This window comes from Coregonus lavaretus (assembly GCF_964263955.1).
Source record: "Coregonus lavaretus genome assembly, chromosome: 17".
Taxonomy (NCBI): domain Eukaryota; kingdom Metazoa; phylum Chordata; class Actinopteri; order Salmoniformes; family Salmonidae; genus Coregonus; species Coregonus lavaretus.
Genome location: NC_140004.1, coordinates 43,309,496 through 43,334,415, shown reverse-complemented (window position 1 = coordinate 43,334,415; position 24,920 = coordinate 43,309,496). Strand labels below are relative to the sequence as shown.

The window sequence follows — 24,920 nt, the reverse complement described above, 5'->3', positions numbered from 1 at the left end:
CCAGCCTGTCTCCTCATCACCCTCTTCCCTCCTTCTCTCCCTCTCACCAGCCTGTCTCCTCATCACCCTCTTCCCTCCTTCTCTCCCTCTCACCAGCCTGTCTCCTCATCACCCTCTTCCCTCCTTCTCTCCCTCTCACCATCCTGTCTCCTCATCACCCTCTTCCCTCCTTCTCTCCCTCTCACCATCCTGTCTACTCATCACCCTCTTTCATCTCTATTTCATTCTCCTGACCACTCCTCATCTCTCATCACTTTCTGTTCACTTCTGTTCTGCCCCGTCTCACCAAATGTCTCAAACTCTCTCACAATCTCTTTCTTGCCTCTCTCTCTCTCTCTCTCCTCTCTCTCTCTCTCTCTCTCTCTCTCTCTCTCTCTCTCTCTCTCTCTCTCTCTCTCTCTCTCTCTCTTCTCTCTCTCTCTCTCTCTTTCTTGCTCTCTCTCTCTCTCTCTCTCTCTCTCAATTCAATTTCAATTCAATTGAAGGGCTTTATTGGCATAGGAAACATATGTTTACATTGCTCTCTCTCCCTCCCCCTCTCTCTCTCTCTCTCTCTCTCCCACACTGGGATTAAAGACTCCTCGATCACACACTGACTCATCTTTGATCCCTACACACACACACAGAAACTGAAATATCAATTTTTTATTGTAAACACACTTGTCTTGGTTCATCTCTCTTCGTCTCCCACACCAACTTACCCTCTTATCACCCTAACACACTGCCCTCCGTCCTCGCTCACCCCTCTTTGTATACTTTACCATCGCTTTCTCAATATCACCCCTCTTCCCTCCTTCTCTCCCACCATCCTGTCTCCTCATCACCCTCTTCCCTCCTTCTCTCCCTCTCACCATCCTGTCTACTCATCACCCTCTTTCATCTCTATTTCATTCTCCTGACCACTCCTCATCTCTCATCACTTTCTGTTCACTTCTGTTCTGCCCCGTCTCACCAAATGTCTCAAACTCTCTCACAATCTCTTTCTTGCTCTCTCTCTCTCTCTCTCTCTCTCTCTCTCTCTCTCTCTCTCTCTCTCTCTCTCTCTCTCTCTCTCTCTCTTTCTTTCTCTCTCTCTCTCTCTCTCTTTCTTGCTCTCTCTCTCTCTCTCTCTCTCTCTCAATTCAATTTCAATTCAATTGAAGGGCTTTATTGGCATAGGAAACATATGTTTACATTGCTCTCTCTCCCTCCCCCTCTCTCTCTCTCTCTCTCTCTCCCACACTGGGATTAAAGACTCCTCGATCACACACTGACTCATCTTTGATCCCTACACACACACACAGAAACTGAAATATCAATTTTTTATTGTAAACACACTTGTCTTGGTTCATCTCTCTTCGTCTCCCACACCAACTTACCCTCTTATCACCCTAACACACTGCCCTCCGTCCTCGCTCACCCCTCTTTGTATACTTTACCATCGCTTTCTCAATATCACCCCTCTTCCCTCCTTCTCTCCCACCATCCTGTCTCCTCATCACCCTCTTCCCTCCTTCTCTCCCTCTCACCAGCCTGTCTCCTCATCACCCTCTTCCCTCCTTCTCTCCCTCTCACCAGCCTGTCTCCTCATCACCCTCTTCCCTCCTTCTCTCCCTCTCACCATCCTGTCTCCTCATCACCCTCTTCCCTCCTTCTCTCCCTCTCACCATCCTGTCTACTCATCACCCTCTTTCATCTCTATTTCATTCTCCTGACCACTCCTCATCTCTCATCACTTTCTGTTCACTTCTGTTCTGCCCCGTCTCACCAAATGTCTCAAACTCTCTCACAATCTCTTTCTTGCTCTCTCTCTTTCTTTCTCTCTCTCTCTCTCTTCCTTGCTCTCTCTCTCTCTCTCTCTCTCAATTCAATTTCAATTCAATTTCAATTCAATTGAAGGGCTTTATTGGCATAGGAAACATATGTTTACATTGCTCTCTCTCCCTCCCCCTCTCTCTCTCTCTCTTGCGCTCTCTCCCTCTCTCTCTGTATCTCGCTCTCTCTCTCTCGCTCTCGGTCTGTCTGTCTCCCTCTCTCTCTCTCCCAGGGCTGACCAGATGGCGAGCGTCCAGGACTCCCATAAGGCCGCTGGGACGGACCGGGCTGACTTCTGGCGTCTGAGGGGTCAAAGGGCAGCCAAGAGAAAGGAGCCGAGGAAGAGCAGAGAGGATGTCAGCGCTACGCCCGTCGCCACACGCTTCCCCGCGTACGAGAGAGTCGTGCTCAGAGAGGGTGCGTCTGACATCATAGGGAAACAACACAGGAAATAATACAGAGTTGAGAAGAGAGGAAGAAAAGAAGAGAAGAGAGGAAGAAGAGAGGGAGAAGAGAAGAGAGGGAGAAGAGAAGAGAGGGAGAAGAGAAGAGAGGGAGAAGAGAAGAGAGGGAGAAGAGAGGGAGAGGTAGAAAATAGGGAGAAGAGAAGAGAGGGATAAGAGAAGAGAGGGGAGGAGAAGAGGAGAGAAGAGAAGAGAGGGAAGGGGAGAAGAGAAGAGAGGGAGAAGAGAAGAGAGGGAGAAGAGAAGAGAGGGAGAAGAGAAGAGAGGGAGAAGAGAAGAGAATAGAAGAGAAGAGAGGGAGAAGATGAGAGGGAGAAGAGAAGGGAGAAGAGAAGAGAGGGGAGAAGAGAAGAGAGGGAGAAGAGAGGAAGAAGAGAAGAGAGGGAGAAGAGAAGAGAGGGAGAAGAGAAGAGAGGGAGAAGAGAAGAGAGGGAGAAGAGAGGGAGAAGAGCGGGAGAGGTAGAAAAGAGGGAGAAGAGAGGGAGAAGAGAAGAGGGGGAGAAGAGAGGAGAGGGAGAAGAGAGGTAGAAGAGAGGGAGAAGAGAAGATAGGGGAGAAGAGAAGATAGGGGAGAAGAGAAGGGAGGGAGAAGAGAAGAGAAGAGAGAGAGAGAAGAGAAGAGAGGGAGAAGAGAAGAGAAGAGAAGAGAAGAGAAGAGAAGAGAACAGAGGGAGAAGAGAACAGAGGGAGAAGAGAACAGAGGGAGAAGAGAACAGAGGGAGAAGAGAACAGCAGGGAGAAGAGAAGAGCAGGGAGAAGAGAAGAGCAGGGAGAAGAGAAGAGAGTGAAAAGAGAAGAGAGGGAGAAGAGAGTGAGAAGAGAAGAGAGGGAGAAGAGAGGGAGAAGAGAAGAGAGGGAGAAGAGAAGAGAGGGAGAAGAGAGGGAGAAGAGTGGGAGAAGAGAAGTGAGGAAGAAGAGAAGAGAGGGAAAAAAGAGAGGGAGTAGAGAAGAGAAGAGAAGAGGGAGAAGAGAAGAGAGGGGAGAAGAGAAGAGGGGGATAAGAGACTAGAAGATGGGGAGAAGAGGGAGAAGAGAGGGAGACGAGGGAGAAGAGAAGGGAGGGAGAAGAGAAGAGAGGGAGATGAGAAGAGAAGAGGGGGATAAGAGAAAAGAAGAGAGTGTAGAAGAGAGGGAGAAGAGAAGAGGGGGAGAAGAGAGGAGAGGGAGAAGAGAGGTAGAAGATAGGGAGAAGAGAAGATAGGGGAGAAGAGAAGATAGGGGAGAAGAGAAGGGAGGGAGAAGAGAAGAGAAGAGAGAGAGAAGAGAGGGAGAAGAGAAGAGAAGGAGAAGAGAAGAGAAGAGAAGATAACAGAGGGAGAAGAGAACAGAGGGAGAAGAGAACAGAGGGAGAAGAGAACAGAGGGAGAAGAGAACAGAGGGAGAAGAGAACAGCAGGGAGAAGAGAAGAGCAGGGAGAAGAGAAGAGCAGGGAGAAGAGAAGAGAAGAGAGTGAAAAGAGAAGAGAGGGAGAAGAGAGTGAGAAGAGAAGAGAGGGAGAAGATAAGAGAGGGAGAAGAGAGGGAGAAGAGAGTGAGAAGAGAAGAGAGGGAGAAGAGAAGAGAGGGAGAAGAGAGGGAGAAGAGTGGGAGAAGAGAAGTGAGGAAGAAGAGAAGAGAGGGAAAAAAGAGAGGGAGTAGAGAAGAGAAGAGAAGAGGGAGAAGAGAAGAGAGGGGAGAAGAGAAGAGGGGGATAAGAGACTAGAAGATGGGGAGAAGAGGGAGAAGAGAGGGAGACGAGGGAGAAGAGAAGGGAGGGAGAAGAGAAGAGAGGGAGATGAGAAGAGAAGAGGGGGATAAGAGAAAAGAAGAGAGTGTAGAAGAGAGGGAGAAGAGAAGAGGGAGAAGAGAACAGAGGGAGAAGAGAAGAGCAGGAGAAGAGAAGAGAGGGAGATGAGAAGAGGGGGAGAAGAGAAGAGCAGGGAGAAGAAAGTGAGAAGAGAAGAGAGGGAGAAGAGAAGAGAGGGAGAAGTGAAGAGAGGGAGAAGAGAATAGAGGGAGAAGAGAAGATAGGGGAGATGAGAGGGAGAAGAGAGGGAGAATAGAAGATAGGGGAGAGGAGAAGAGAAGAGAGGGAGAAGAGAGGGAGAAGAGAGGAGAGGTGGGAGAAGAGGGAGAAGAGAGGGAGAAGAGAGGGAGAAGAGAAGAGAGGGGAGAAGAGAAGGGAGGTAGAAGAGAAGAGAAGAGAGAGAAGAGAAGAGAAGAGAAGAGAAGAGAAGAGAACAGAAGAGAAGAGAGGGAGAAGATAAGAGAATAGAGGGAGAAGATAAGAGAGGGAGAAGAGAAGGGAGAAGAGAAGAGAGGGGAGAAGAGAAGAGAGGGAGAAGAGAGGAAGAAGAGAAGAGAGGGAGAAGAGAAGAGAGGGAGAAGAGAAGCGAGGGAGAAGAGAGGGAGAAGAGCGGGAGAGGTAGAAAAGAGGGAGAAGAGAGGGAGAAGAGAAGAGGGGGAGAAGAGAGGAGAGGGAGAAGAGAGGTAGAAGAGAGGTAGAAGAGGGAGAAGAGAGGGAGAAGAGAGGGAGAAGAGAAGATAGGGGAGAAGAGAAGATAGGGGAGAAGAGAAGGGAGGGAGAAGAGAAGAGAAGAGAGAGAGAAGAGAGGGAGAAGAGAAGGAGAAGAGAAGAGAAGAGAAGAGAAGAGAAGAGAAGAGAAGAGAAGAGAAGATAACAGAGGGAGAAGAGAACAGAGGGAGAAGAGAACAGAGGGAGAAGAGAACAGCAGGGAGAAGAGAACAGCAGGGAGAAGAGAACAGCAGGGAGAACAGAAGAGCAGGGAGAAGAGAAGAGAAGAGAGTGAAAAGAGAAGAGGGAGAAGAGAGTGAGAAGAGAAGAGAGGGAGAAGAGAAGTGGAGAGAAAAGAGGGAGAAGAGAAGAGAGGGAGAAGAGAAGAGAGGGAGAAGAGAGGGAGAAGAGAAGAGAGGGAGAAGAGAAGAGAGGGAGAAGAGAAGAGAGGGAGAAGAGAGGGAGAAGAGTGGGAGAAGAGAAGTGAGGAAGAAGAGAAGAGAGGGAAAAAAGAGAGGAGGTAGAGAAGAGAAGAGAAGAGGGAGAAGAGAAGAGAGGGGAGAAGAGAAGAGGGGGATAAGAGACTAGAAGATGGGGAGAAGAGGGAGAAGAGAGGGAGAAGAGGGAGAAGAGAAGGGAGGGAGAAGAGAAGGGAGGGAGAAGAGAAGAGAGGGAGATGAGAAGAGAAGAGGGGGATAAGAGAAAAGAAGGGAGTGTAGAAGAGAGGGAGAAGAGAAGAGGGAGAAGAGAACAGAGGGAGAAGAGAAGAGCAGGAGAAGAGAAGAGAGGGAGATGAGAAGAGGGGGAGAAGAGAAGAGCAGGGAGAAGAAAGTGAGAAGAGAAGAGAGGGAGAAGAGAAGAGAGGGAGAAGAGAAGAGAGGGAGAAGAGAAGAGAGGGAGAAGTGAAGAGAGGGAGAAGAGAGGGAGAAGAGAATAGAGGGAGAAGAGAAGATAGGGGAGATGAGAGGGAGAAGATAGGGGAGAGGAGAAGAGAAGAGAGGGAGAAGAGAGGGAGAAGAGAGGAGAGGTGGGAGAAGAGGGAGAAGAGAGGGAGAAGAGAGGGAGAAGAGAAGATAGGGGAGAAGAGAAGAGAGGGGAGAAGAGAAGGGAGGGAGAAGAGAAGAGAGAGATAAGAGAAGAGAAGAGAAGAGAAGAGAAGAGAAGAGAAGAAGAGAAGAGAAGAGAAGAGAAGAGAAGAGAAGAGAAGAGAAGAGAAGAGAAGAGAAGAGAAGAGAAGAGAAGAGAAGAGAAGAGAAGGGAACAGAGGGAGAAGAGAACAGAGGGTGAAGAGAACAGAGGGAGAAGAGAACAGAGGGAGAAGAGAACAGAGGGAGAAGAGAAGAGCAGGGAGAAGAGAAGGGAGGGAGAAGAGAAGAGAAGAGAGTGAAAAGAGAAGAGAGGGAGAAGAGAGTGAGAAGAGAAGAGAGGGAGAAGAGAAGAGAGGGAGAAGAGAAGAGAGGGAGAAGAGAAGAGAGGGAGAAGAGTGGGAGAAGAGAAGTGAGGAAGAAGAGAAGAGAGGGAAAAAAGAGAGGGAGTAGAGAAGAGAAGAGGGAGAAGAGAAGAGAGGGGAGAAGAGAAGAGAGGGATAAGAGACTAGAAGATGGGGAGAAGAGGGAGAAGGAAGAGAAGAGAGGGAGAAGAGGGAGAAGAGAAGGGAGGGAGAAGAGAAGAGAGGGAGTTGAGAAGAGGGGGATAAGAGAAAATAAGAGAGTGTAGAAGAGAGGGAGAAGAGAAGAGGGAGAAGAGAACAGAGGGAGAAGAGAAGAGCAGGATAAGAGAAGAGAGGGAGATGAGAAGAAAGGGAGAAGAGAAGAGAGGGAGAAGAGAAGAGAGGGAGAAGAGAAGAGAGGGAGAAGAGAAGAGAGGGAGAAGTGAAGAGAGGGAGAAGAGAGGGAGAAGAGAATAGAGGGAGAAGAGAAGATAGGGGAGATGAGAGGGAGAAGAGAGTGAGAAGGGAAGAGAGGGATAAGAGAAGTAGAGAGAAAAGAGGGAGAAGAGAAGAGAGGGAGAAGAGAGGGAGAAGAGAAGAGAGGGAGAAGAGAAGAGAGGGAGAAGAGAAGAGAGGGAGAAGAGAGGGAGAAGAGTGGGAGAAGAGAAGTGAGGAAGAAGAGAAGAGAGGGAAAAAAGAGAGGGAGTAGAGAAGAGAAGAGGGAGAAGAGAAGAGAGGGGAGAAGAGAAGAGAGGGATAAGAGACTAGAAGATGGGGAGAAGAGGGAGAAGAGAAGAGAGGGAGAAGAGGGAGAAGAGAAGGGAGGGAGAAGAGAAGAGAGGGAGATGAGAAGAGAAGAGGGGGATAAGAGAAAAGAAGAGAGTGTAGAAGAGAGGGAGAAGAGAAGAGGGAGAAGAGAACAGAGGGAGAAGAGAAGAGCAGGATAAGAGAAGAGAGGGAGATGAGAAGAGAAGAGAGGGAGAAGAGAAGAGAGGGAGAAGAGAAGAGAGGGAGAAGTGAAGAGAGGGAGAAGAGAATAGAGGGAGAAGAGAAGATAGGGGAGATGAGAGGGAGAAGAGAGGGAGAAGAGAAGATAGGGGAGATGAGAGGGAGAAGAGAAGAGAGGGAGAAGAGAAGAGAGGGAGAAGAGAAGAGAGGGAGAAGAGAAGAGAGGGGGAAGAGAGAAGAGAGGGAGAAGAGAAGATAGGGGAGAAGAGAGGGAGAAGAGAGGGAGAAGAGAAGGGAGGGAGAAGAGAAGAGAGGGAGAAGAGAAGAGAGGGAGAAGAGGAGAGGAGAGGAGAGGAGAGAAGAGAGGGATAAGAGACTAGAGGAGAGGGAGAAGAGGGGAGAAGAGAGGGAGAAGAGAAGAGAGGGAGAAGAGAAGAGAGGGAGAAGAAAAGAGAGGGAGAAGAGAAGAGGAGAGGAGAGGAGAGGAGAGAAGAGAGGGATAAGAGACTAGAGGAGAGGGAGAAGAGGGGAGAAGAGAGGGAGAAGAGAAGAGAGGGAGAAGAAATGAGAAGAGAGGGAGAAGAGAGGGGGGGGAGGGGAGATAGGTGAGGAGAGAGAAGAGAAGAGCGGGAGAGGAGGCAGTAAAGTTGAGGAGAAGTATATCATTGAGGAGAGGAAGGGTGATAGACAGACAGGCCAGCATTGGGAAACACACCGGAAACAACACACACACAGGAAGGGTAGATGCAGAAGGGTGGGGGAAAGACAGTTGTGGACAACACTGTATATATACACTGCTCAAAAAAATAAAGGGAACACTTAAACAACACAATGTAACTCCAAGTCAATCACACTTCTGTGAAATCAAACTGTCCACTTAGGAAGCAACACTGATTGACAATAAAGTTCACATGCTGTTGTGCAAATGGAATAGACAACAGGTGGAAATTATAGGCAATTAGCAAGACACCCCCAATAAAGGACTGGTTTTGCAGGTGGTGACCACAGACCACTTCTCAGTTCCTATGCTTCCTGGCTGATGTTTTGGTCACTTTTGAATGCTGGCGGTGCTTTCACTCTAGTGGTAGCATGAGACGGAGTCTACAACCCACACAAGTGGCTCAGGTAGTGCAGCTCAGGATGGCACATCAATGCGAGCTGTGGCAAGAAGGTTTGCTGTGTCTGTCAGCGTAGTGTCCAGAGCATGGAGGCGCTACCAGGAGACAGGCCACTACATCAGGAGACGTGGAGGAGGCCGTAGGAGGGCAACAACCCAGCAGCAGGACTGCTACCTCCGCCTTTGTGCAAGGAGGAGCAGGAGGAGCACTGCCAGAGCCCTGCAAAATGACCTCCAGCAGGCCACAAATGTACATGTGTCTGCTCAAACGGTCAGAAACAGACTCCATGAGGGTGGTATGAGGGCCCGACGTCCACAGGTGGGGGTTGTGCTTACAGCCCAACACCGTGCAGGACGTTGGCATTTGCCAGAGAACACCAAGATTGGCAAATTCGCCACTGGCGCCCTGTGCTCTTCACAGATGAAAGCAGGTTCACACTGAGCACGTGACAGACGTGACAGAGTCTGGAGACGCCGTGGAGAACGTTCTGCTGCCTGCAACATCCTCCAGCATGACCGGTTTGGCGGTGGGTCAGTCATGGTGTGGGGTGGCATTTCTTTGGGGGGCCGCACAGCCCTCCATGTGCTCGCCAGAGGTAGCCTGACTGCCATTAGGTACCGAGATGAGATCCTCAGACCCCTTGTGAGACCATATGCTGGTGCGGTTGGCCCTGGGTTCCTCCTAATGTAAGACAATGCTAGACCTCATGTGGCTGGAGTGTGTCAGCAGTTCCTGCAAGAGGAAGGCATTGATGCTATGGACTGGCCCGCCCGTTCCCCAGACCTGAATCCAATTGAGCACATCTGGGACATCATGTCTCGCTCCATCCACCAACGCCACGTTGCACCACAGACTGTCCAGGAGTTGGCGGATGCTTTAGTCCAGGTCTGGGAGGAGATCCCTCAGGAGACCATCCGCCACCTCATCAGGAGCATGCCCAGGCGTTGTAGGGAGGTCATACAGGCACGTGGAGGCCACACACACACTACTGAGCCTCATTTTGACTTGTTTGAAGGACATTACATCAAAGTTGGATCAGCCTGTAGTGTGGTTTTCCACTTAAATTTTGAGGGTGACTCCAAATCCAGACCTCCATGGGTTGATACATTTGATTTCCATTGATAATTTTTGTGTGATTTTGTTGTCAGCACATTCAACTATGTAAAGAAAAAAGTATTTAATAAGATTATTTCATTCATTCAGATCTAGGATGTGTTATTTTAGTGTTCCCTTAATTTTTTCGAGCAGTGTATATACATAATATGACATTTGAAATGTCTTTATTCTTTTGGAACTTCTGAGTGTAATGTTTACTGTTAATATTTATTGTTTATTTCACTTTTGTTTACTATCTACTTCACCTGCTTTGGCAATCTTAACATACGTTTCCCATGCCAATAAAGGCCTTAAATTGAAATTGAATTGAATTGAGAGAGAGAGGGGGCCTCTAAACACAGGAAATACACACCACAGGGGAGAATTAGGAGGGGGGGGGGGTAAGCGGCCCTCAGAGAGGGCATGTCGACAAGGGTCAGACAGGAACTACGCCGTTCTGGAGAGGATGCAGGAAAGGGGAAAAGGAAGATGGAGAGAGAAAGTTGATGAAAAGAGAGACGAAGGGAGGAGAGGAAAAGGAGAGAGGGGAGGAATGCCAAAGAGGAGAAAGAGAAGGGTATAGATGAATGGAAAGTGGCATTAGAAGGAGATAACTGGGACAGAAGGGTAGAACAGGAGGAAGAAGAGGAAGATGATGATTGAGTTTATCTATGAAACTAAGGGCAGGAATTTATCAAAGCAGTTGCTGTTTCTCTGCTGTTGTTTCAGGCAAGCAGACAAAGCAGAAACAGTGGAGCTTCAGTTAAGCAGACTGTGGTGTTCTCTGGCTGACTGGAATGAGACTGGACTGAGACAGGACTGACAGGACTGAGACACAGCTTCAGTCAAGCAGACTGTGGTGTTCTCTGGCTGACTGTACGGAGACAGGACTGAGACAGGACTGACAGGACTAAGACACAGCTTCAGTCATGCAGACTGTGGTGTTCTCTGGCTGACAGGACTGAGAGGACTTAGACAGGAATGAGACACAGCTTTAATGGGCCCGGTCAATAACTGTATTGATGAAACTATCAGACACTGTCGGCCCCCGCCACACACACACACACACACACACACACACACACAAACACACTGTCGGCTCCGTTAGCCTCACACTTTTATATACTGTATAGGCCCTAACGTTGTGCATGATGGACCCACTAATAGTCATGTTACTTTGAGGTTGTAATACTACAATGAGTGACTGTCTAAAGCATCTCTCTCTCTCTCTCTCTCTCTCTCTCTCTCTCTCTCTCTTCTCTCTTCTCTCTTCTCTCTTCTCTCTTCTCTCTTCTCACTTCTGTACTGTAGCCGGTTTCAGACGTCCCGTGGTTCTGTTTGGACCTATAGCTGATGCAGCCAACGACAAGCTTGCTAACGAGCTGCCTGAACTATTCGTCATCGCCAGTGAGTACCTCACAGTGTTTGTGTCCGTCTGTGTTTTCTTAAATCACACTAGTCATATCTTGAATGAGTAACACTGCGTCTGTCTCTCTGTGTCTGTCTCTCTTGCTGTCTCTGTCCACCGTCAGAAACAGAGCCTAAAGATGCAGGGTCAGAGAAGTCCTCAGGAGTGGTGAGACTCAACACCATCCGCCAGATCATCGAGCAGGTTTGAGTTCTCTCTCTCTCTCAATTCAATTCAATTCAATTTAAGGCCTTTATTGGCATGGGAAACATATGTTTACATTGCCAAAGCAAGTGAAGTAGATAGTAAACAAAAGTGAAATAAACAATAAATATTAACAGTAAACATTACACTCAGAAGTTCCAAAAGAATAAAGACATTTCAAATGTCATATTATATATAAATACAGTGTTGTAACAATGTGCAAATAGTTAAAGTACAAATGGGAAAATAAATAAACATAAATATGGGTTGTATTTACAATGGTGTTTGTTCTCCACTGATTGCCCTTTTCTTGTGGCAACAGGTCACAAATATTGCTGCTGTGATGGCACACTGTGGTATTTCACCAAGTAGATAAGGGAGTTTATCAAAATTGGGTTTGTTTTTGAATTCTTTGGGATCTCTGTAATCTGAGGGAAATATGTGTCTCTAATATGGTCATACATTTGGCAGGAGGTTAGGAAGTGCAGCGCAGTTTCCACCTCATTTTGTGGGCAGTGTGCACATAGCCTGTCTTGTCTTGAGAGCCAGGTCTGCCTACGGCGGCCTTTCTCAATAGCAAGGCTATGCTCACTGAGTCTGTACATAGTCAAAGCTTTCCTTAAGTTTGTGTCAGTCACAGTGGTCAGGTATTCTGCCACTGTGTACTCTCAGTTTAGGGCCAAATAGCATTCTAGTTTGCTCTGTTTTTTTGTTAATTCTTTCCAATGTGTCAAGTAATTCTCTTTTTGTTTTCTCATGATTTGGTTGGGTCTAATTGTGTTGCTGTTGTTGTCCTGGGGCTCTGTGTGGTCTGTTTGTGTTTGTGAACAGAGCCCCAGGACCAGCTTACTTAGGGGACTCTTCTCCAGGTTCATCTCTGGTGAGCGGACCCCAGACCTCACAACCATAAAGGGCAATGGGTTCTATAACTGATTCAAGTATTTTTAGCCAGATCCTAATTGGTATGTCAAATTTGATGTTCCTTTTGATGGCATAGAAGGCCCTTCTTGCCTTGTCTCTCAGATCGTTCACAGCTTTGTGGAAGTTACCTGTGGCGCTGATGTTTAGGCCGAGGTATGTATAGTTTTTTGTGTGCTCTAGGACAACGGTGTCTAGATGGAATTTGTATTTGTGGTCCTGGCAACTGGACCTTTTTTGGAACACCATTATTTATGTCTTACTGAGATTTACTGTCAGGGCACAGGTCTGACAGAATCTGTGCAGAAGATCTAGGTGCTGCTGTAGGCCCTCCTTGGTTGGTGACAGAAGCACCAGATCATCAGCACAGTAGACATTTGACTTCAGATTCTAGTAGGGTGAGGCCGGGTGCTGCAGACTGTTCTAGTGCCCTCGCCAATTCGTTGATATATATGTTGAAGAGGGTGGGGCTTAAACTGCATCCCCGTCTCACCCCACGGCCCTGTGGAAAGAAATGTGTGTTTTTTGCCAATTTTAACCGCACACTTGTTGTTTGTGTACATGGATTTTATAATGTCGTATGTTTTTCCCCCAACCCCACTTTCCATCAATTTGTATAGCAGACCCTCATGCCAAATTGAGTCAAAAGCTTTTTTGAAATCAACAAAGCATGAGAAGACTTTGCCTTTGTTTTGGTTTGTTTGTTTGTCAATTAGGGTGTGCAGGGTGAATACGTGGTCTGTCGTACGGTAATTTGGTAAAAAACCAATTTGACATTTGCTCAGTACATTGTTTTCACTGAGGAAATGAACTAGTCTGTTGTTAATGATAATGCAGAGGATTTTCCCAAGGTTGCTGTTGATGCATATCCCACGGTAGTTATTGGGGTCAAATTTGTCTCCACTTTTGTGGATTGGGGTGATCAGTCCTTAGTTCCAAATATTGGGGAAGATGCTAGAGCTAAGGATGATGTTAAAGAGTTTAAGTATAGCTAATTGAAATTTGTGGTCTGTATATTTTATCATTTCATTGAGGATACCATCAACACCACAGGCCTTTTTGGGTTGGAGGGTTTGTATTTTGTCCTGTAGTTCATTCAATGTAATTGGAGAATCCAGTGGGTTCTGGTAGTCTTTAATAGTTGATTCTAAGATTTGCATTTGATCATTTGCTGTTTCATTTGCTGTTTGTTCTCTGTTATAGGGCCAAAAAGATTGGATAAGTGGTTTACCCATACATCTCAGTTTTGGATAGATAGCTCTTCGTGTTGTTGTTTGTTTAGTGTTTTCCAATTTTCCCAGAAGTGGTTAGAGTCTATGGATTCTTCAATTACATTGAGCTGATTTCTGACATGCTGTTCCTTCTTTTTCCGTAGTGTGTTTCTGTATTGTTTTAGTGATTCACCATAGTGGGTCTCTATGTTTTTGGTTGGATAGGTTTCTCAATTTCTTTCTCAGGTTTTTGCATTCTTCATCAAACCATTTATCACTGTTGTTACTTTTCTTTGGTTTTCTGTTAGAGATTTTTAGATTTGATAGGGAAGCTGAGAGGTCAAATATACTGTTTAGGTTTTCTACTGCCAAGTTTACACCTTCACTATTACAGTGGAACGTTTTGTCCAGGAAGTTGTCTAGAATGGATTGAATTTGTTGTTGCCTAATTGTTTTTTGGTAGGTTTCAACACTACTTTCCTTCCATCTATAGCATTTCTTAATATTTTTCAGTTCCTTTGGCTTTGATGCCTCATGATTGAGTATTGCTCTGTTCAAGTAGACTGTGATTTTGCTGTGGTCTGATAGGGGTGTCAGTGGGCTGACTGTGGACGACTCTGGGTTGAGGTCAGTGATAAAGTAGTCTACAGTACTACTGCCAAGAGATGAGCTATAGGTGTACCTACTATAGGAGTCTCCTCAAAGCCTACCATTGACTATGTACATACCCAGTGTGCGACAGAGCTGCAGGAGTCGTGACCCGTTTTTGTTGGTTATGTTGTCGTAGTTGTGCCTAGGGGGGCATATGGGGGAGGGAATGCTGTCACCTCCAGGTAGGTGTTTGTCCCCCTGTGTCACGATCGTTTACGGACGAGAAGGACCAAGGCGCAGCGTGATATGCCAACATGTTTATTTGACGAGTAAACACAAAACAAAACAACAAACGAAACGTGAAGTCCAAGGTAGCACACAAACAACATACCTTACACGGAAGAAGATCCCACCAAACGAGGACCAAGCAGCGTGCCCAGGAAGAGCGTATAGCGATGTCACAGGTGGGCAAATGGTGGTAATGGGAGGAGATATTCACGGGGAAAGGGCCATGGGCGAAGGTAAATGCCCAGGCAGGAGAGGAGAAACGGCGCCAACCGTGCCGACGACGGACACCCGAGAGGCAACCCCAAGAACATTTTTGGGGGGGGCACACGGCGTGGACGACGATGCAGCAGGAGGCCGCGATAGGGCGGTTCCGCCGGTTAGCAGAGGAGGCCACCAGATTAGGGGGGCCATTGGTTCAGAGGGAGCAGAAGGAAAGTGTAGAGGCACGGCGAGAGGAGCTGGTTAGGCAGCAGAAGGAGCGGGGGTTAATGAAGGAACCCAGTCCCGCTCCTCGCACCAATCAAGTGGTGCGTGTCGCCAGTCCGGTCCGGCCCGTTCCTGCTCCCCGCACTAAGCCAGTGGCGCGTGTTCCCAGTACGGTTCGGCCCATTCCTGTTCCTCGCATCAAGCCTGTGGTGCGCGTCGCCAGCCCGGTCCGGCCTGTTCCTTCCCCTCGCACCAAGCCAGTGGTGCGCATCGCCAGCCCGGTCCGGCCTGTTCCTGTCCCTCGCACCAAGCCAGTGGTGCGCATCGCCAGCCCGGTCCGGCCTGTTCCTGTGCCTCGCACCAAACCAGTGGTGCGCGTCGCCAGCCCGGCCCAGCCTGTTCCTGTCCCTCGCACCAAGCCAATGGTGCGCGTCGCCAGCCCAGTCCGGCCTGTTCCTGACCCTCGCACCAAACTGGTAGCCTGTGGTGCACGTCGCCAGCCCGGTCCGGCCTGTTCCTTCCCCTCGCACCAAGCCAGTGGTGCGCATCGCCAGCCCGGTCCGGCCTGTTCCTGTCCCTCGCACCAAGCCAGTGGTGCGCATCGCCAGCCCGGTCCGGCCTGTTCCTGTGCCTCGCACCAAACCAGTGGTGCGCGTCGCCAGCCCGGCCCGGCCTGTTCCTGCCCCTCGCACCAAACCGGTGGTGCGCGTCGCCAGCCCGGCCCGGCCTGTTCCTGCACCTCGCACCAAACCGGTGGTGCGCGTCGCCAGCCCGGCCCGGCCTGTTCCTGCACCTCGCACCAAACCAGTGGTGCGCGTCGCCAGCCCGGCCCAGCCTGTTCCTGTCCCTCGCACCAAGCCAATGGTGCGCGTCGCCAGCCCAGTCCGGCCTGTTCCTGACCCTCGCACCAAACTGGTAGCCTGTGGTGCGCGTCGCCAGCCCGGTCCGGCCTGTTCCTTCCCCTCGCACCAAGCCAGTGGTGCGCATCGCCAGCCCGGTCCGGCCTGTTCCTGTCCCTCGCACCAAGCCAGTGGTGCGCATCGCCAGCCCGGTCCGGCCTGTTCCTGTGCCTCGCACCAAACCAGTGGTGCGCGTCGCCAGCCCGGCCCGGCCTGTTCCTGCCCCTCGCACCAAACCGGTGGTGCGCGTCGCCAGCCCGGCCCGGCTTGTTCCTGCACCTCGCACCAAACCAGTGGTGCGCGTCGCCAGCCCGGCCCAGCCTGTTCCTGTCCCTCGCACCAAGCCAATGGTGCGCGTCGCCAGCCCAGTCCGGCCTGTTCCTGACCCTCGCACCAAACTGGTAGTGCGCGTCGCCAGCCCGGTCCGGCCTGTTCCTGTCCCTCGCACCAGTCCAGTGGTGCGCGTCGCCAGTCCGGTACGGCCCGTTCCTGCTCCCCGCACCAAGCCAGGGGTGCGCGTCATCAGCCCGGTCCGGCCCGTTCCTGCTCCCCGCACCAAGCCAGTGGTGCGTGTGTCCAGTCCGGCACAGCCCGTGCCTGGTCCGGCACCGGTCAGCTGCTCCACTCCGGAGCCAGAGCAATCCGCTCCACCGGGGTCCAGTCCAGCTCCGGTCAGCGGCTCCACTCCGGAGCCAGAGCAGTCCGCTCCACCGGTGCCTGATCCAGCTCCAGTCAGCGGCTCCACTCCGGAGCCAGAGCAGTTCGATCCACCGTCGTCGGGTCCAGCTCCAGTCAGCGGTTCCAGTCCAGACCCAGACGTCAGCCCCTCTCCAGGTTCGGGGTCTCCCACACCAGGATACAGACAGGGCTGGGTACGTCGTGGGAGGAAGGAGAGGGGAAGCAGCGCGCCGAGGTCCAGACCAGACAAGGGGCGCAACAGGGAGGTGGAGAGTAAGTGGTGGTCACGCCCGGAGCCGGATCCGCCTCCGAGGCGGAATGCCCACCTGGCCCCTACCCTGTTATGTTTATGTGCCCTGTCTAGTACATGTCCCTGGGTCTGGAAATGATTGATTTCCCCCTCCAGGATGGAGAAGCTTTCGTCATTAAAGTATGGGGATTCTAGTGGGGGGATATAGGTAGCACACAGGAGGACATTTTTCTCTGTTGAGATAATTTCCTTTTGAATTTCTAACCAAATGTAAAATGTTCCTGTTTTGATTAATTTAATAGAGTGAGTTAGATCTGCTCTATACCAAATTAGTTTGGTGGATGGGACTACCAGCTCTCTGTAACCTAGAGGGCAACCAGTGGGTCCGTCTCTATACCATGTTTCTTGTAGGATGACAATGTCTGTATTTCCGATTTCTTTGGTGAAGTCCAGATTCCTGCTCTTTAGGCCAAAGGCAGATGACCTCAGGCCTTGGATATTCCAGGATGAAATAGTGAAGGCTTTGTGTTCCATAAAGTGTCTAATGTTGTTGGTTGTGTAGTTTGGCCTCAGGCCAGTAATTGTGAGCAAAGCCTGCTGAGCATCTGGTACATGCCATTGGCTTGGGCTAGTGTAAGAGTGGGTGTTGGGCCTGGGTGCAGGCAAGCTCACGGCCTGGGCGTATGTGTGACTTTCATGTTGAGGCTCTCTTTGTGGGGGTGGGGGGCTTGGGGTGGGTAGGAGGGGCATAGGTCTGATCTGAGGGGGCCTAAATGGAGTGTGGGCATGGTTGACTTGGGGGGATGTTAATTGGTGGGGGTGTAGATGTGGCTGATGGTGCTGTGGTCTGGATGTAGGTCCTCTCTGTGGGGGTCCTCTATGTGTAGGCCCTGGGGGGGGGGGGTCCCGCAGGTCTGGGAGAGTGTCTCGCTGGTCTGGGCGGGGTGTCTGTTGATCTGTTGCTCCTGTGTGAGGTGTTGGGTCTGCGGTTGAGGGCGATATCCTTTAGGGTCCGGGCGAAGGTGGGCACTGCTGCCTTATATAGGTGGACCTGGTCATAAAGGCTGTTCACGTCCAGGGTGGAGTGGTGGGCCAGGTAGACATTTTGGTTTTGAGGCACAGTCACGGGAAATACTTGCGTTTACCCGCTGTATGGTAGTAGGGTGGAAGTATTTTCGTAATAATAATAAAAATAATATGCCATTTAGCAGACGCTTTTATCCAAAGCGACTTAGTCATGTGTGCATACATTTTAACGTATTTTTTCGTGTTAGCAGGGTTGAGATAACCACTTGTGCGTTGGGGAAAGTAGAAGAAGCTTTTTCTATCACTCCCTTGAGTGATGTGGCCACCCTTTCCTGCTGTGTTCTCAGGTCGTTTGTGCCTGTGTGTATTATTATGTGGCTGGGTGATCCTAGTCGGTCCTCAGACAGAAGGTCTAGGGCGCGCTGGGTGTTTGGACACCAGACAGGGGGGTTGCTCAGAGGGGTTGGGGTCCCAGGGCTTGGGGTTCTTCATTTGTTTGTCTGGCTGTGATGTCGAGGCTATGGTCAGGGTCTAGGGTGTACTGTTCTGCTGCGGTGTCGAGACTTTGGCCAGGATCTGAGGTGGGCTGTTCTGCTGGCTTCTCTGCGGGGGTGGCCAGCTCTCTATTGGGTTGTTCTATGTCACCAGTCATCGTTCTCACCTTCTCCTCCAGCACTCTGATCCTCTCCTCTAGTGCTCTGTTCTTCTCCTGCTCCTGCTCTTTCTCCTGTTGATGTTGTCTCACCACAGTCCAGAGTGCAGACATGTCTCTCTCTACCTCCAGCTCTCCAGGTCTAGTTAAGGGGGTGTTGTTGTGCTGGACTGTTGTCTGGGTCTGTGCTGACTGGAGTGTGTTCACCTGCTGTTCCAGCTCCACCTGCCTTACCTCCAGCTGGGTGAATTTATCCTTCATTTCAATGAGGGAGTAGTACTCTGTGCTAGGAAGTTGACTTTCCACTTGGGGTTGCTCTGTGGGGTTATTTAATGAAGAGGTCTGGTCTGACCCGCTCGGGGTGGGGGTATGTTTCTCAAGGGAGAGCTTCTCCTGCTGAGCTATTTCTTTGTCTTTGATTAGGTGAAAGTCCAGCTAGAACTGTTTGGTGCTGCCTTGAACCAAAACGGTTCCAGATTTATAGAGATTTATATTAGACGACTCAGATTCCTTGTTGTCCAGTATCCTGAGTTTCCACCCGTCGCTAACACCCCCCCTCTCAACAGAGGGGTAGTGTGCTAGTATAGCACTGTGCCATGCCAGGGGATGGTCTGTGTGGAAGATAAGGTTGCTTATGTTCCCATTTTTATAAAAATCAGCAAAAAGTGTCTCCTGATTTCCAGCAAGCTTGGTAGCATTAGCATTCAGTCCTTATAAAGTAAAATATATCATTGTAATGTATTTTTCTTCTTGGTTTTTGAAAGTAAAAAATAGCTTCATACTAAACATGACTCACTCAGTTCCAGGTTGGATGGTGTTTTCAGGTTTCTGTTTGTTTGCCAGAGCATTTGCTGTATAGCTTGGGAATAGTAATCCTTGGTAGTAGGAAGCCTTCCAGGTAATTCCAGGTAATTCCGTCCAAAATCAGGTTGTAGGTTTGGAGTTTTGGTTTGGAATGAAGGTTATGTTGTGGGGGGTAGCATCCTGTATATGTCCCTGCCAAAAAATCCTACTTTATCTAACTCTAAATCTATATTTGTTGTTAAAAATGCAGGAGCAATGTCTTTGAGCTCTCTCTCTCTCTCTCTCTCTCTCTCTCTCTCTCTCTCTCTCTCTCTCTCTCTCTCTCTCTCTCTCTCTCTCTCTCTCTCTCTCTCTCTCTCTCTGTGTCTCTCTCTCTCGCTCTCTCTCTCTCTCTCTCTGTCTCTCTCTCTCTCTCTCTCTGTCTCTCTCTCTCTCTCTCTCTCTCTCTCTCTTCTCTCTCTCTCTCTCTCTCTGTCTCTCTCTCTCTCTCTGTCTGTCTCTCTCTCTCTCTCTCTCTCTCTCTCTCTCTGTCTCTGTCTCTGTCTCTGTCTCTGTCTCTGTCTCTCTCTCTGTCGCTCTCCCTCCCTCTCTCTGTCTCTGTGTCTCTGTCGCTGTTTCTCTGTCACTCTCTCTATGTCTTTCTCTATCTTTCTCTCTCTCTTTCTCTCCATTTATGTCACTCATTGTCCTCCACCATGTCCCCTGTAGGACAAGCATGCCCTGCTGGATGTGACTCCCAAGGCGGTAGACACACTGAACTACACCCAGTGGTACCCCATCGTCATCTTCTTCAACCCAGACAGTAAACCAGGCATTAAGTCCATGAGGCAGAGGGTGATACCTGGATCCAACCGCTCAGCACGCAAACTATACGAACAAGCTGTCAAACTGAGGAAGACCTGCTCTCACCTCTTCACTGGTTAGACACACACATGAATCGACTACACTAGATACACATACACACACACAGACACTCTCTCACACACACACACACACACACACACACACACACACACACAGATGCACTAGAAACAGATAAACACACACTCACACACACTATTATCTCTTTCTCTTCTCTCCCCCCTCTCTCCCCCCTCCCTCTCTCTCTCTCCCCTCCCTCTCTCTCCCCCCCTCCCTCTCTCTTCCCCCTCTCTCTCTCCCCCTCTATCCTCTCTCCCCCCTCCCTCTCCCCCCCCCCCCCTCTATCCTCTCTCCCCCTCCCTCTCTCTCTCTCCCACTCTCTTTCTCCCTCTATCCTCTCTCTCCCCCCTCCCTCTCTCTTTATTTCTCTGCATCTGTTTCTATTGCTCAATCTTTCTCTCCTCCCTCCCTCTCTCTCCCCTCTCTTTCTCCCTCTATCCTCTCTCTCTCCCCCCTCCCTCTATCTCTCCACCTATCTTTCTCCCTCTATCCTCTCTCTCTCCCCCTCCTGCTCTCTCTCCCCTCCCTCCCTCTCTCCCCCTCCCTCTATCTCTCCCCCTCTTTCTCCCTCTATCCTCTCTCTCTCCCCTTCCCTCTCTCTCTCCCCTCCCTCCCTCTCTCCCTCCCCCTCCCTCTCTCCCCCCCTCTCTCCCCCTCCCCTTCTCTCTCCCACTATCTTTCTCCCTCTATCCTCTCTCTCCCCCCTCCCTCTCTCTTGATTTCTCTGCATCTGTTTCTATTGCTCAATCTTTCTCTCCCCCTCCCTCTCTCTCCCCCTCTCTTTCTCCATCTATCCTCTCTCTCTCCCCCTCCTGCTCTCTCTCCCCTCCCTCCCTCTCCCCCCTCCCTCTATCTCTCCCCCTCTTTCTCCCTCTATCCTGTCTCTCTCCCCTTCCCTCTCTCTCTCCCCTCCCTCTCTCTTTCCCCCTCCCTCTCTCCCCCCCTCTCTCCCCCCTCCCCCTCTCTCTCCCACTCTCTTTCTCCCTCTATCCTCTCTCTCTCTCCCCCTCCCTCTCTCTTTATTTCTCTCATCTGTTTCTATTGCTCAATCTTTCTCTCCCCCTCTCTCCCTCTCTCCCTTCATCCCACCCCCTCTCCTCCTCTCCCCCCTCCTCTCTCTCCTTCCTCTTCCTACAGCTACTATTGAGGTGAACTCGGCCAACGATGCGTGGTACGGCAGTGTCAAGGACTCTATCAGAGAGCAGCAGACTCAGGCTGTCTGGGTGTCTGAGGGGAAGGTAAACACACTCACCATGGACCCCATAACTACATACTATACTATTCTATTCTATTCTATTCTATTCTATTCTATTCTATTCTATTCTATACTATACTATACTATACTGTACTATACTGCAGTGGTTCCAACCAGTGTGTCCCGTGGAATGTGCATGGAAATGTAATACATTGAATGTCACATGGTTCCATCTGTGTGGTTGTTTTAAGTCCAGTGTTCTCAGGCTGTTGTTACATTAGTATCATTTGAGGGGTGTGCATCACGAGCAAAGTCATTGTATTATTTTACTTCATCTGTGGAAACCATTAGCACAGGCAAGTCTGATTAGGCTTAGCCAGAGTCATTTATTTCTTAATATATGGCTCTGGGCTTAGCTATACCACAGCCTCTGCCATAGAAACAAACAGAGCATGACTTTGTGTCTGTGTTTGCAACTTTACAATGCAGAAAGCCGCTCATCTCTAGACCAAATCGTTAAAAACAAAATACCTATTTTACCGGAGCTATACTCTACTAAACTGTACACGCTATAATCTGCTATACTCTACTCTACTAAACTATACACTATACTCTACTAAACTATACACTATAGTATATTATACTCTACTAAACTATACGCTATAGTCTACTATACTATACTATACTAAACTATACGCTATAGTCTACCATACTATACTAAACTATACACTATAGTCTACTATACTATACTATTCTATACTCTACTCAACTATACACTATACTTTAGTAAACTATATGATATAGTATACTATACTATACTAAACTATACACTATATTCTACTATACTATACTAAACTATACACTATAGTCTACTATACTATGCTCAACTATACACTATATTCTACTATAATCTACTATACTCTACTAAACTATACGCTATAGTCTACTATACTATACTAAACTATACACAATAGTCTACTATACACTATATTCTACTATACTATACTATACTATACTAAACTATACACTATAGTCTACTATACTCTACTAAACTATACACTATATTCTACTATACTATACTATACTCTACTCAACTATACACTATACTCTACTAAACTATACACTATAGTCTACTATACTCTACTAAACTATACGCTATACTCTACTAAACGATACACTATAGTCTACTATACTAAACTATACGCTATAGTCTACTATACTATACTCTACTAAATTATACACTATAGTCTACTATACTATACTAAACTATACACTATAGTCTACTATACTCTACTAAACTATACGTGATAGTCTACTATACTATACTCTACTAAACTGTATTCTATAATCTACTATACTATACTCTACTAAACCATACACTATAATCTACTATACTATACTATACTCTACTAAACTATACATTATAGTCTACTATATTCTATTAAACTATACGCTATAGTCTACTATACTCTGATAAATTATATGCTCTAGTCTACTATACTATACTATACTAAACTATACTCTATAGTCTACTATACTCCACTCTACTCAACTATACACTATAGTATACTATACTATGCTCAACTATACACTATATTCTACTATACTATACTATACTATACTATACTCTACTCAACTATACACTATACTCTACTAAGCTATACGTTATAGTATATTATACTCTACTAAACTATACGATATAGTCTACTATACTCTACTACACTATACTATACAATACGATATAGTCTACTATACTATACTCTACTCTACTAAATGATATGCTATAATCTACTATACTCTACTAAACAATACGCTATAGTCTACTACACCATACACTATAATCTACTATACTATACTCTACTAAACTATACACTATAGTCTACTATATTCTACTAAACTATACGCTATAATCTACTATACTCTACTAAACTATACACTATAGTTCACTATACTATACTAAACTATACACTATAGTCTACTATACTATACTAAACTATACGCTATAGTCTACTATACTCTACTAAACTATACACTATAGTCTACTATACTATACTAAACTATACGCTATAGTCTACTATACTCTACTAAATTATACACTATAGTCTACTATATTCTACTAAACTATACGCTATAATCTACTATACTCTACTAAACTATACACTATAGTCTACTATACTATACTATACTAAACTATATACGCTATAGTCCACAAAACTCTACTAAGCTATACACTATAGTCTACTATACTATACTCCTATTCTCTTTTATACACCACTTGTACTATTTCGATTCCTATATTCTAATCCCTGTATTATCTATATGTTTCAATCATGTTCAGTAGAATAGTCTTACTGTCTACTTCAATTCTCATGATATTCAGTGTTTCTTCCTTCCAAGCGATCCTTTTCTACCCCCTTTAAGATAGTGAGAACTTCCTTTTCTACCCCCTTTAAGATAGTGAGAACTTCCTTTTCTACCCCCTTTAATATAGTGATAACTTCCTTTTCTACCCCCTTTAAGATAGTGATAACTTCCTTTTCTACCCCCTTTAAGATAGTGATAACTTCCTTTTCTACCCCCTTTAATATAGTGATAACTTCCTTTTCAACCCATTTAAGATAGTGATAACTTCCGTTTTTTACCCCCTTTAAGATAGTGTTAACTTCCTTTTCTACCCCCTTTAAGATAGTGATAACTTCCTTTTCTACCCCCTTTAAGATAGTGATAACTTCATTTTCTACCCAGTTTCAGATAGTTGTAAGTTGTTCCCTCTATATTTCCTGTGTTGTCCTGTGTTGTGAGCATACTCTCTGTGTGTGAATCCTTCTGGTGCTCTACAGCTCGGTTCTTCTTTCTTTCTTCCTTTGTTTTTTCTTTGTTTCTGCTTCCTGTCTGTACACCAAGATCCATCATGTGTCTCTTTTAGCTGGATGGGACGGGGACGGACCTTGATCTCCACGACGACCGCATGTCCTGCCTGTCAGCCATGTCGGCCGACTACCTGAGCATGGACAGCCGACTGGCCAGCGACTATGATGACACGGCGGACGAGGGCGGGGCTTATACGGATAACGAGCTGGACAATGAACCGACCGACCAACTACCGGTGTCGGCTATAAGCCGCTCCTCTGAGCCCGTGCTGGCAGAGGAGGTTAGAGACACACCACGACACACACACACACACACACACACACACACACACACACACACACACACACACAGATGCAACCCACTTCAGAGAAGATTGTGATGTCCTAACTTCACAGCCGCTAGTCTATTGAGAGCTGTAAGAATCTCGTCTGCCCTCTACAGTTGAAACACATCATTACACCAATGAAATCTGTCTCCAGTCCAGTCAATGCCTAAGTGACCAGAATCAATACCATCTGGTTAACATTTATTTGGGTTGTTTCAGGAACCCAATGTGTCCAATTTAATTTAGCAAAACATCCGTTTTTTAAATAGAGGCTATTCAGCACTATGATAATAGTGGACCCAAAGGCCTGTGGCCAGTTTCTCTCTAGTACAGTACTCTAGTAGTTAGAAAAAGACTGGAAACACTGGCAGGATGACTTTAACATTTCATAAGGGAACTGTATCATTGGCTGTGCAAGAATCTTCAAATCTTTGTGTGTGTGTGTGTGTGTGTGTGTGTGTGTGTGTGTGTGTGTGTGTGTCTGGCTGTGTGTGTGTGTGTGTGTGTGTGTGTGTGTGTGTGTGTGTGTGTGTCATAGGGGTAGGAGTATATAACAGTTTTACATACTAACATGGCATGGTGTGACCTTTGACCCAGCCTGTAAATCTACGTGGTACTTGCTGTTGACCTTGCCCTGTGTGTCTGTGTGTGTGTGTGTGGTCAGATCCTGCGCAGGTGCAGTGCAAAGATCCGTGGTGGCGTCAGGAGGGTGGGCAGCAGGGAGATGCTCAGCAGTGCCAGCCCAGCACACGTGTTTGTACCTGACCCCCCCAAGGTGAGACACCCACACACGCTTGACTCTGTGCTGAACTCCATCATCAATTATTTGTGGAACTATCATTACATATTTCATGCCTCTCTCTCCACTCATGTGTCCCATGTCATTGGCCAGTCAGGCTAGTCTGTGTTTAG

At 47.8% G+C, this 24,920-nt stretch overlaps 1 protein-coding gene across 1 annotated transcript in view; it reads left to right on the top strand.

The window, feature by feature from the left end:
• The window catches only part of LOC311144409 (tight junction protein 2-like), a 70,789-nt gene that overhangs the window by 42,377 nt on the left and 3,492 nt on the right, over window positions 1–24,920 (top strand). The window contains exons 11-17 of the mRNA XM_084180417.1: window positions 2,027–2,211; window positions 10,653–10,748; window positions 10,874–10,953; window positions 19,405–19,615; window positions 20,755–20,855; window positions 23,739–23,963; window positions 24,673–24,783. Coding sequence (XP_084036543.1) covers window positions 2,027–2,211; window positions 10,653–10,748; window positions 10,874–10,953; window positions 19,405–19,615; window positions 20,755–20,855; window positions 23,739–23,963; window positions 24,673–24,783 — 1,009 coding nt within the window. The remainder of the gene's footprint in view (window positions 1–2,026; window positions 2,212–10,652; window positions 10,749–10,873; window positions 10,954–19,404; window positions 19,616–20,754; window positions 20,856–23,738; window positions 23,964–24,672; window positions 24,784–24,920) is intronic.